We start from the raw sequence: 12,577 nt of genomic DNA on the forward strand, positions 1-12,577 counted from the left end.
GAAACATTCCAAAACAGGTTTTTATGTGTTGCCGCTCTGGATGTTGGATTTATGTGCGGTAATTCTTTTGCACAGAGATGGTCCCGTTTGTCTTCTTTATGTAGAGCACCGAAAAGCATTCCTGGCAAAGCGTGGCATAGATCACATTAGCAGAGGATCAAGTAAGCAGGCCCTTGATAGATATTCTGTGTGACATTTTGGGTCCTGTCGGGTCAGACGAGGGAGCAGAGCTGGCACCTGGGTGTGTGTGGCAGGGGTTTAATTCCCATCTTTGTATGGCTCGTGGGCCTGTAGCTGTCACAGACTCCAGGTGTTTATTTTACAACCTTATGTTTATTCCAGCTTCCCTTTTATTTTCATAGAAAACAGTGACACCGATTGTGAGAAAGACTCACAAATATGGAATATGCAAACTTTGTGGATGGAGTGTAAACCTGGGAAATCTTTCCCTAAACTAGTAACTCCTGTTTCAGTACAAGGGAATGTTTGAGGAGGTTTAGAAATTTTTGGCTAACCTTGATGAAAGTCATTTTCAGAGTGAAGCAAAGATGGAAAAAGGAAGGGGGAACTCAGAGGAGAAGCGACCATGTTTTACCGTTCTTGGTTTCAAATGAAGCAAAAGTGTCTGGAGGGATAATGTTGCAAGAAGATTGAAAAAAACATTTCCCTCAAATATACAAGATCCATTTCCTAAACATAAAGGACTTTTGAAATATGCATGGCTTGGGGAAAAAAATCAGGAATAATTAGGCTGCCCATTGTTTTCTGTTAAAATGTCAAAACAGGCAGGCGAAAACAAGGAGCTAATTAGTTAGCCTAGAAGAATGTTGAAATGTTCCTCTGGATGATTCCAGATGTATAAAATCTTCTTCTCAGAAGAGGGAAGCTGGACCTTCTGGTATGGGGCTGGTTCTATCACCCAGAGGCTCTAGTTGAGGTGCAGCTGCGGAATGTTCATAATGGTTCCAACTGTTCCTGGTGAAGTCATCCAGACAAAGAAGTTGACTGACGGATCATGGGAGGTGAGAGAAAGGAAGTGTTGGTCCAAAGAAAGACTTTGACCAGCAGGAAAGGAGGCTGGAAGTGAAATGGGAGGAAACACTGGGTTGGAATGGAGGAGGTAGCAGCTTGTGAGGCAGAGAGAGAGAACCGTATCCAATGTTTATTCCCCTCCTATCAGTAGGGTTGCAAAAGCACGACACAAAGGGTGGAGCAAATAGTGAAGAGACCAGCTCAGACCGGATCAGGCCTTACTCCTCCATCCCCTTGCAACCCTTCAGCGGGGCAGGACGCAGAGTTCGTAGGCTTGCGGGAGGCTGGCAAACCCAGAAAGCATGGGCGAAACGTCAATTTCTTCAGGAGGAACACAAGGATGGAGGTGGAAGTTTTGCAGGATGCTGGTGAGGAAGAGGAAGAGCTCCATGCGGGCCAGAGGCTCTCCAAAGCAATACCGTTTTCCTGAAAGGGAAAAAGAAAAGAGAGAGAATTTCTTGACACAGCAGCGTTATTTTTGGGTTTGGTGTGTGTGTGTTCTTGGTTTGCGTAGAGTCATTTTTCTGGGTAGGAACAGCAAAATGTGTCTGTTCTCTCTCTCTCTCTCTCTCTCTCTCTCTCTCTCTCTGGCAACCATAGTGCTTTCTGGATGCTTGAAATGAGCATGATACATATATCAACTCATATGCAAGCGCTGTTCAGAATGAGGTTAATCTTATATGCAAGCATATCCCAAGCCTCTTCTGGATAGGGTGAATCTGAATGAGCGAGGACAGAGGCAGGCATCTTCCTGTTTATCTTCTCCTACACATGGAGAGATGTTGTCAGAAAAGGAGGCCTTCCATGTCACTCAGATCCCTGGGGAAAGAAAATCAGGTGGAGTGTCCCCGTGCATGGAGAACCCCAGTTTTTCCAGGCTCTTCCAAAAGCAGGAAGCGTTGAGGGAGTGGGCGGGACTTCTCAGCCCTGGATTCCTCAAAGGAAGAAACGTAGCACCTTGTCTTACCAGCTGGTTCTCAGCATGGTGGGTTTACAAGACGTCCGAAGGGGACTCACCAACAGAGAATGGCATGAAAGCGCTGCTCCTCTGGAACTGCCCGTTCTCATCCAGGAAATGTTGGGGGTCAAACACTTCTGGTCTTGCAAAGTATTTGGGATCCCTCATGACAGATCCCAGGAGGGGAAACACCTCCGTACCCTGAGCAAAGCAAAAAAGAGAAGGGGGGAAAGGTTGTTCGGCATGGAGGACGAGAAAGGATGAAACGGTTTGATGGAAGGCCAGCAAGCGGTACTCTCTTAACAACTTCTTTTCTTGCAGGTCATTTATTCCCCTGTTACAAAACCAGTGGGGGGCATTTGTAAATTGTGTGATTCCGGCCAGATTGATCCAGACCCCTTTGAAAGTTGTCCAGATTAGCAGCTGTCGCTCTATCTTGTGGCAATGAATTCCACGAGCCAGCCATGGACTTCCTTTGAGCTGTTATGGCTTTCCCCTCATTTACAGGGCAACTGCAGTTCTGTAACAGCGATCCTGAACAACTGAGGCAGAGACCTTCTAGGAAGACTTATTGGCCATGAGCCCTAAACTTTGCGGTCTGCTTTGGGGATTTATGTTATTTTACCCTATCGATTTAAAATATTTTTACCCCGCCTTTGTCCATTAGAAGGACCCAAGGTAGCTTGCATCACTAAAAGGCAACATCTAAAACCAAAAATATAAATATACACATAGTAAAAAGGATGAAACAAATACTGCATTAAAAGACAGTGCATAAAAGCGACATCAAAAACACATTCAAAGCAGCAAGGCACAACCGTCCATTTAAAAAAAACCCAACTAAGGTAGACAGTCATTAAGGTTTGCCTGAAGAGAAAGGCTGTTGCCTGCTGGTGGAAGGACAGCAAAGATGGGGCCAGGCTGGCCTCCAGTGGGAGGGCGTTCCAAAGTCTGGGAGCAGCCACAGATAAGACCCTCTCCTATGTTCCTGTGTTTTAGACCAGCTGAAGTTTCTGAGCACTTTCCAAAGGCAGCCCCACACAGAGCAGATGATGGTACTGCACCTGGGGTGTAACGACACCATGTTTCACTGTGGCCAGATGAGACGCCTCCAGGAACAAGCGCACTAGTTCTAATTTGTACAGTTTTAATTTGCAATTATTTCTGCAGACATGTGGAGTATCAATTCCCTGATAAATAAATAGCATGAAATACCTTGGGGATGGTGTATCCTCGGAACTGGGTATCCCGAATTGTACGCCTCGCTAAGCCCATGGGGAGCACGTCAGCAAACCTCTGGATCTCATGGATCACGGCATCCGTGTAAGGCATCCATTTCCGGTCCTCCATGCTGGGGGCGCGGTTTCTGCCAATCACACGGTCTATCTCCTTGTGGATTTTCTCTGTATAGGGATAGGTTGGTTCTATTGGAAATGGGGCACCACAAGGTGTGAGACACGACCTCCAGTGGGAGGGCTGGAAGGGACAAACAGGAGTAACCCAAGAGGGCCTCCTCTCCACTCCCCTTTTGCCTCTCCCAACTCTGTATGCAGGTTCCTGTTTTCTTCTTCCCTCTATCTCTACCTCAAAGGACTTTCTGCCACTTCTTGCTCCCCCCATTTTAATTGCTGTCAAGTCGGATTTCAGTTCTCCCCTGCCCCCAATGACTTGGATTCGCTTGTGACTGGGAACCCACACATTTCCTCCCCTTTTTTTCCTTGGGGGGGGAGTTTGTTTTTAAAAGGGATTAGGGACTTGCTACCAAAGACTCGGATTCGGATGTGGGTCTTGGACCCCGAAGACTTCCTGACCTCCCTGGGAAGTCCTCTGAACCAAGACCACAGCTTTTAAAAGTCTCCGTGCCCTCCCACTGGTGGTGTGGCCCATCAGTTAAAGCACACGGCATGTTCGGAAGGCAGAGCCTACCTTCAGCATTGTCTCCCCCTTGCGAGGTATGCCGTGGCCCCCCATCAACGTCTGGCCACCCCACCCCACCCCACCCCTTTCTCCTACCTGCCTCTGACCTTCCTCCATGCTCACCTTCTACCTCCGGGTATTTCATCAGGATGAGCAAGCCGTGGCGCAGGGTGGTGCTGACGGTCTCTGTGCCCCCGAAGAAGACGTTGAGGGTTGTCGCAATGATGTTCTTCAAGGTGAACTCAGAGTTGGGCTTTTCCTTTTCCTTGGCGGAACATAAATAGGATGGGGGTGGGGGAAAATGCTTTACAAGTTGTATACCTTAGGCTAGCATTAGGTACACCCCGGTTGTTTAAGCAGGTAGATGTTTCACAGGTACACTGGGCTGCCCAGGTTTGGAGGACTGGGCTCCTGCCTTTTACTCAGCTCTCCTGTGGATATTTAATCATCAGCCCCACAGCTACTTCGTCTTCTATCTTTGCCTTTGAAGGCTGCCCTCGAAGCCTTCTTTGCCATAGCTCTGTTTATCCAGAAGCTTACGGGACACAGCAGGGATATGGCAGGCACCCCATGAAACACACCGACAGACACTGTCTGAAATCTATTAGGCTCTCAGAGAAGACCCCCCCCCCCAGGTAGAAAGCCAGCACCTTGGCAGTGCTTTTAAAGACCAATCCCCCCACCCACCCAGGTCCCCCTCATGCTGCCCTCAGTCTGCCTCAGAAAGGTGGGCGCAGTGGATAAGACATTTCTGGCTTACCAAGAATGGCCATCAGAATAAGCAGAAGAAAACGGTGGTACCTGTTGCATTTTTATCAGAAAGCAGTCGATGAAATCTCGGGGGGCATTAGGAGCCAGGGTCTCCTGGTTCTCCTTCACCTTTCTGGCGACAAACTCATCAAGGCCTGAGAGGGCCTCAAAGGATTTGACTTGCGGCCCCGGCAGGTAGTTCATGATCCCTGAGAACATGTCGTAGAGCTAAGGGGAGGTTGGGTTTGGAGGAAAAGAAAAGAAAAGGAACCAGATTTATTTATCTGATTTATTTATAAACCCATGACAGATGTTAGACAATTGCAATTGGTGAGAAAGTTTGTGCATGAACAAAACATTGAAATAGAAATCTAGAACTTCCTTCCTTCCTTCCTTCCTTCCTTCCTCCCTCCCTCCCTCCCTCCCTTCCTTCCTTCCTTCCTATTCTCAAACTGTCATGGAAATCATTGGGCAGAGACAGATGAGAAGCCAGTTCTACAGTTCAAGGGTAATAAAATATTATCCTTTGTGTTGCTTCAACGCATTCTCATCTGTACAGTCAAAACTCATAGGAAAAGCAAGCATGTAGGTAGAGTTGCTTCTAATTGTGGAGCTGCTGTTTTGTCTTAAAGGCCGTATGAACCAGGGAACTAATCAACCAGTTCGTTGTCTCTTGAAGAAGATCAGGACAAACTCAATAAACTTGACCCCAATCCAGCTCAACCCAACACCACTTTGCTGACTCGGCTGTCTCCGGACATCCTTTCTCCACCCCATTTCCATTTTACCTGCCCCCAAGGAGTAGAGGCAAATCGGAAAATATCCAGCAACTTGGTCAGCATGGAGAGGAACTCCTGGTCTTGGTAGTCAAAGCGGTTGCCAAAGACAATGGAGCTGATAACATTGGACACTGAACGGCTCAGAATGTAGGTTGGGTCAAAAGGTTTGCCTAGGAGCAGGAAGAAAAAAAAATGCTGTCCTGTTGGCTGAAGCAATAAACCCAACACATCAAAGCAAAAATAAATCTGAGAGTAACGGAAATCCATGTGCCAGTCTCCCACTGTGACAAGCCTGGGGAAGTGGCATGAAATTGGCACCAAAACTGACACCAATAGATCCCGGAGCCATCTTTATGGGGATGCCCAAAGCCATCTCACCCTCTGTGTTCCTCAGGGCTTCTAGTAAGAAATGGATCTCCTCCAAGATCTGGTCTTCAACTGATCTCTTCCCCACTCCAAAATTCCTCAGGGTCATCATGGAGAATCGGCGAAGTTGTTTGGCCCTTTCCCCATTGCTGAAGGCAACGCCTGGGAAGGAAAGGTGGACTCAAGGTGAGGATCAAGAAAGCCCACTGGTTCTAAAAGTTGCAATTAAGCATGTGATTGAATTTTCTATGTCTGGAAGATCTCCCATTTTCTTTTTGTGTTGTTTTCTTTCTTTCTTTCTTTCTTTCTTTCTTTCTTTCTTTCTTTCTTTCTTTCTTTCGACATTTCTTTCGACATTTCTTTTGACATTTCTTTCTTTCTTTCGACATTTCTCTAAATTCTGCTGGTACTTTCTTCTTGTCCTAAGAGATTTTTGTTTTCACTTTCTGCATTGAATTTCATTCCCATCACAGGCACATTGTCTCTAAGATATGCCTATATTTGTTAGGCCCAGACTGAAATCCAGTAGTAAATCACCTCTAGAGTAGGCCCATTGAATCAGTGGAACTTACCAAGGAGTTGGCTCATCAAACTCTCATGGCAACTTACCGTTACTACTGGATTTCAGACACTGAATAATAACTGCAGTGCCTAATAAAGACATGCATAGAAGCTAGCAAGTAAAAGTGATGCAAAAAATGGTGAATAAATATAAAAGACGGCAAGCTGGAGCTGGCAGAGAGAGTTTATTAACAACTTCTCCATTGCAGATAATGTTTTATTACCAGCTGACATTATCAATGGTCTGGAATAGCTTACTTGGTGAGAGCAATGAAATCAGTCCTGAGAGCCCTAGTCCTGACCACTAAATGTCCTGGTCTCTGGCCATTGTTGAGGTTTATCTCCTGCCAAAGAAGAGACTGACCGTAACCCCTGAAGATCCAGTCAAAGGTAGCCTGCTCTCCACGACCACTGAAATCTTCCACCTGATCTACCAGGGCCTCCTTCACAGCATCATACCCGCAGAGCACCACAATACGCCGCGGCCCCAGGTGGATGGTGTAGACGGGGCCGTATTCCTCACTCATCTGTTTTTAAAAAGAGAGCAAAGAAGGCACCCAGGATCCTGTCTGAAATGCTGAGAAACAAAGGTACACATGTCGAAGGATGAGAGACAGGTGAAGAAGAAGTGGAGTGGCAGGAGAAAGAGGCATGAGGATTGAGAGATCTCCACCGAAGCTCTCAAGAACTTGTTCCACTCCAACTCTCTGTGCAGAGAGAGGTCTCTCAGGGTGAGCAGACTAAGAAATGAAGCTTGCATTTGCTTTCCATATCTGTTGCATGACTGAGCAAGCTAATCTGCACGGGTGGGGTGGGTGGAGGAGCAGCATCCTCCTATCCCCTCTGTGAGCGTGGCCATCTTCCTCTGGTGACAGATGCCACCCCAAATGGCCTGATGCGGTATTTCCCATGGCAAATTAAACACGAAAAAGAACAAGCACCGTTCTCTGTTTTTCGTTAAAACTTAGCACATTATTTGATAGAGGAATAACTCAATTGTGGTTTTTGTCTTAACTCATGGATCATATAAGAAAGACTCGGCGAGAGACGCTGTAAAATCCTCTTGCAAAAGAAAAAAGAAAGGAAAGGGAACAGAAGCCCAAAGAAAGGAAGAACAACCCAAGGGGGTGCAGCTGCTTTTATTGCTGGCAGAACCAGCTTGGGTGGTCACGTTTCACCTTGGGATACCCAACTGATCGTTTAACTGGAGCTGTATAGAAAAAAGGGTGCGAGTCACACAGCCTGTGGCTCGGAGCTTTTATTAAGTCTAGATCCTGAAGCTTGGAGCCAAAGGAAGGGCTGATTGAAAAACAAATGCTAACACATAAGAGCCTGGTTGCTTTGATTGATTGATTGATTGATTGATTGATTGATTGATTGATTGATTGATTGTCTTTCTTTTGAATTCCTAAGCAAAAGAGAAAAAGGGCCAAATCTGGAGAATCGGAGCGGGGGGGGGTGTCATCTTGAGCTAAGATGGCATGGGATGAGTTGAGCTAGGAGAAGACGAGGAAGAAGGAAGGAGAGCAAGATGGATGGGCAAGGGCGAACGAGCCCGGCCCCCAGCCCTTTCAAAGGATCTCAAGAGTGGAAAATTGGCATCAGAGACACGCAATTGGTGGCGGTGGAGGGGAGGCTTGGGTTAGGGTTGTGGGAAGAAGTTGTTTTAGGGCTTACCTTGATGAGTGATCGGGACACATTATTCCTGTCGACCCGGAGCAGGTTGCCGATGAAGGGGAGCGGGGTGGGCCCAGGAGGCATCTTGCTTGCCTGGCGCAGCTGCCGCCATACGGAGAGGATGAAGAAGCAGGAGACGCAGATGGCCCCGAAAAGCGCGGCTGCTCCAAGGAGGTCCATCGGTGCTCCAGGCTCCCTGCGGTTGGCAGATATTTTATATTGCCCCACAGCGAAAACCCCCAACTTTGGAAGTTGGGCAAGCCTTTTCTGCTTTGCATCCTTTTGTGCAACCCAGATAAGAGAGGGGGCGCGTGTGCTGATTAAAGTCCAATATTCTTTATCTCTGTGTACATGAATGGTTCGTTGATCTGTTCATGGCGGGAGGGGCATTATTTCAAGAGTTCAAGCTAGAGGGCTATTAATGGATTAGAGAAGGGATGGAGAATTTTGGGTGCCTGGGTCCAGTTTGGAGCCCCTCAGACCCTCCTTATCTGGCCTCCCAAGGCTTCTGAGGAGACCCTTCTCCACCTCTAAACCTCATCCCTGAGTCCTCTGGCCAAGAAAGAAGAGAAGAGTCACCTACGTTGCCTTCAACCAGTTGTTCCCAAACCTTTGCTTGGTGAGGGAGGGGAGGGCTGGGAAACGGACAGACGGACAGAGAGGCAGATAGACAGGCAGAGAAGACTTCAAGAAGGTGACTGGCTCCTCCCAATGTTGGCATGGAGCCAGGGGTTAGAAAGTTACTTTTAAAAAGTTGTTCATTCTCATTGCAGTATTTGAAAATAAACTTGTTAGCATTGCTCGTTGCAATGTTGAAAAAGGGCCTTGTTTCTTTGCTCCTCCGCAGTCCGTTTCTTCAGCATTACTTTCTCCTGCTTTTTTTTCATTTGCCTCGAACCCCATCACGTGCCAAGGATGCAGAAGGATGTCCTGGCCTTTCCCTTTGCAAACACCCCTGCAATACTCTCTGGTAGAGGTCATATGCAGTGTGCACAAGCTACTCGACCTGTTTAAGGAGAAGGATCCGCCCAGGAATAAGAGAGGCCAAGCTTAGAAAACAGAGTCCATGTGCTTTGTGTGAATGTCATGTTATACATAAACCCCAAGATTCCTCAGCATGAAGCGGGTTAGACTGACCTGGCTGTATAGTGCAGGCACCCTCTCAGACAGACTGCCATGGGTGCAAGTCAGTGATGCAAAAGCTATGGGCAGGGCAAGAGCAAGACCTGCCCGCATCTCCTTCATGTCTTTGTAGGGATCTGCAGCCTCCACAAGGTGGCTCTGGGAGAAAAGGTAATCTCTCACCACCCAGCGGAGGGAAAATTCCAAAGTAGCTCCGCTGGGCTACTGGTCTTGAGAGGAGAAGCCACCAAACGACAGTGGCGTTGTGGATTCAGGACTGGTCCAAATGGCCCCCAAAGGATTTCTCACCCCTCTAGGTAACTCTTGACATTGTGATTGTCAAGCCCATTGTGAGCCCAGCCTGCAAGTTGCAAGCTACTTGGATCCAGTGCCTGGCCTTAACCCCTCTGTGATCACCTTCTCCTATGCAGGATGCAATGTATTGGAAGGAGGACAGGTCCCGACCGAGACGGAGGCTCTCCATGTCAGCAAGAACTGTGACTTTCTGGCCCTCCTGTGTCTGTGGAGGGCCTCCTCGTGAGCAGGAACCTCTCCTCTTTGCATGTGCTGCACTCTATGTAAAGAAAGCAACGAGGGAGGGAGAGGGGCCAGGTGCCCCCTTGCCCAGGGGAAACTGTCTGTGTGGATGCTCCAGGACGGGGGTTCCCCACCTTGGATTCCCCAGATATTCTTGGATTGCAACTTCCAGAAACCTTGGCCAGCACAGCTAGTGGCGAAAGCTTCTGGGAGTGTTAGTCCAGGAACACCTGGGTTACCCACTTTGAGAATCTGACAAAAGATAGCTGATATTCTAGAGTGCTGCCTTCGGAGGGAGAGATGGCCTCTCTGCCCATCGCCTCTGCCTTCAGAGCTGGGATAGTCCCAGAAGGCAGAGGTGATGGGCAGAGGGGCCATCTCTTCCTCCTCCCTCCTAGGCAGGCATCTCTGGGTGGAGGTGGCAAGACTGCCGCCTGTGCAAGAACTAGGACAGGTGTTTGCTTTCTGCAGACAATCCTAAGAGACGTCAGGTTTTCATGGGAACCTGCTGGTCGAAGGGTCCCTCGCCTTGTGCTCACCTCAACCTTTGGCCACCTCTGCTGTGGAGGAAGGTGGAGATCTTCTCTCAGCGTCACACAGAGACAACAACAACAGTCCATTGTTATTCATTGCTAGCTAAGCTCGCTCTCTGCTGGAGTCTACATTCTGGGCCAGGTGGCTTGTCGGTCTTTTGAGACACCATGGACGTCTTTGCTTTCTCAGGTCATTATTAGAATGAGGGAATTCCATAAGGGCTGAAGAATATCTGACGGTCACAGCAGCACTTCCTAGCATTGACCTTCCGGCTTGCCTTGTTTTGTAATTTTGGCCATGGAGTGGTAAGCAGAAGGACAATTTCAAATAAATTGACAAAGGTCTGCCTGAAGAACATTTCTATTTATTTATTATTTATTTATTTGATTTATATCCCGCCCATCTGGTCTGGTCGACACCCTCCAGCTTCTGAGGGTGAGCCTCCTTTGGCCCTGCACAGAGGCATGTTTGCAAAAGGCCTTGAGGAGAATTTTTGCCTGCCCCTGAAAATTTGGGTCAACTCCAGAGGTGTTACAGGTGATGGGTATTTAGCAAACATCATCGCTTGCTGGATTCTAGGGTTTCCTCACCTCTTGGGACTTTTTTTCTTTTCTTTAGCAGACAAAGAATGCATATAAATCTTTAAATCAATATGAGGGGAGGAGCACCAACAACCGTCATGCCTGAGTTTGACCACGATCTTCTGAGACCAGAAAAGCAGGTGGGAGGTTGGCTTTGCAGCAGTAGTTATGTAAAAGGAGATCTCGTTTCTCTCAGGTCAGCTGAGCTTATGCAACTTTTGTCACGGTATGAAAAGCTCCCTTCCATTCTCTTTTGTGAGGGTTGTTCTTTCTCTCGTGCTTATTTGCCCCATCCATCACATGATCCCCTTGCGAACAGAAGCCTAGGCGGGGAAAATGTTGACTGTCTCTAAACCTCAAACACTTGATTCTTACTGACTAATATTTACTAGGGTGTGAAGGGAAGCTAAGTTATGTGGACAAGAGCCAGCATGCTGGGGTTCCCTTCAAACAGTTGCTCTGTTTTTTAATGGATATTTGCATGGCTTTCAAAACACGAGCTTTGGGACAGTACCCATGTTTTCTTTTCATAATTATGTTTTCTTATTGCCAGGAATAAGATTGCTTCAATTTTGGCTTTCCTTGCAAAATGTATGGATGTTCTCCCTTCCCTTCCCAAAGAAGGTTTGACACCTGGGTGGAAAAACCCAGGAAGAAGGAAGCAGAACTTGAGTGTTATGTCCAGTTCTGGACACTACACTTCAAGAAGGATGCTGATAAATTGGAACCAGTTCCAGAGGAAGGCAACAAGGAGGATCATGGGACTGGAAAGCAAGCCTTAGGAGGAAAGACTGAAGGAACTAGGGTGTGTTTAGCCTTTGGAAGAGAAGACCAAGGGGAGATAGGACAGTCTTGGTTGCCAGATCTTGAGAATGATGCTCTTAAATGGAACGGCCAACGTTCTGATCTCTAGCTCCGCCAGCGCAGCAGATGAGATGTCACCAGCAGTGGCAAATTGGGGTCAATTAGTAAATACTGTACTTCTTTTCCCAGTGTTAGGGTGCATACAGCTTCATCTTATTGCTTGTGAATTAAGTGTATCCCAAAATTGAAAAAGGGCCAGTTTCATAAGCACTCACCTGCCACTGATGATGATGTTACTCCTGCTGTGCTGGTGGAGTTATGGAACAGAACACTGGCCTTCATCTACCAAATTTCACCTGTCTCGTGTGCAAGCATCTTCACCATGACTACATCTGCTCAGTGGTTCAGGTCTCTGGCTAGGGAGCCAGAGATTGGGGGTTCAATTCCCCACCGGTGCCTCCTGGAATTGGGGGGGGGGTCTGAATTCAATGAACCATCTGGTCCCTTCCCATTCTGCAGTTATTACATTTAAACAACTAAATAACATTCACTTGCCTTTTTATTTTCAATATTTTATTTTCAGTATTCTTTTAAAAAAAGAAAGAAATCTGTTCTTTCTTTGATTCTTCATGTTGTTTGGCGTCTATATATCTAGCTACAGTCACGGGTAGGATCCTGGCTTGAGCTGGATATTTAGATGCCAAACAACATGAAGAATCAAAGAAAGGACAAATCTAGGACCTCAAAGGTTTGTTTTCATGTGGCTGTTCAGAGCAAGCAAACATCTCTGAGCAGTCCTCCACTCCCAGAAGAAGAAAAAAATTAAGCAAACAATTAAGCAGAGGAGCTGTAAAGAACAAAAGCCAAATGGAAAGATGGGATTAGTGCTGGAGAATCCACCCTATAAGTGGCAAGTAACACAATCTCTTGTGGCACTGGTCCAAAGGAACACCCTTTTG

The 12,577-nt window shown here is 47.2% G+C and overlaps 1 protein-coding gene across 1 annotated transcript; it reads right to left on the reverse strand.

Annotated features, from left to right (window-relative positions):
- Positions 1 to 313: 313 nt before the first annotated feature.
- Positions 314 to 8,329, reverse strand: LOC110075600 (cytochrome P450 2A13). The gene is made up of 9 exons (XM_020787010.3): positions 8,041 to 8,329; positions 6,728 to 6,890; positions 5,815 to 5,964; positions 5,446 to 5,606; positions 4,709 to 4,885; positions 4,031 to 4,172; positions 3,206 to 3,393; positions 2,050 to 2,191; positions 314 to 1,458 (listed from the first exon to the last, which is right to left on the reverse strand). The coding sequence occupies exons 1-9, from the start codon at positions 8,218 to 8,220 to the stop codon at positions 1,277 to 1,279; spliced, it is 1,485 nt and encodes a 494-aa protein (XP_020642669.3). The 5' UTR covers positions 8,221 to 8,329; the 3' UTR covers positions 314 to 1,276.
- Positions 8,330 to 12,577: the final 4,248 nt, after the last annotated feature.

This window comes from Pogona vitticeps, chromosome 9, assembly GCF_051106095.1.
Source record: "Pogona vitticeps strain Pit_001003342236 chromosome 9, PviZW2.1, whole genome shotgun sequence".
NCBI lineage: Eukaryota > Metazoa > Chordata > Lepidosauria > Squamata > Agamidae > Pogona > Pogona vitticeps.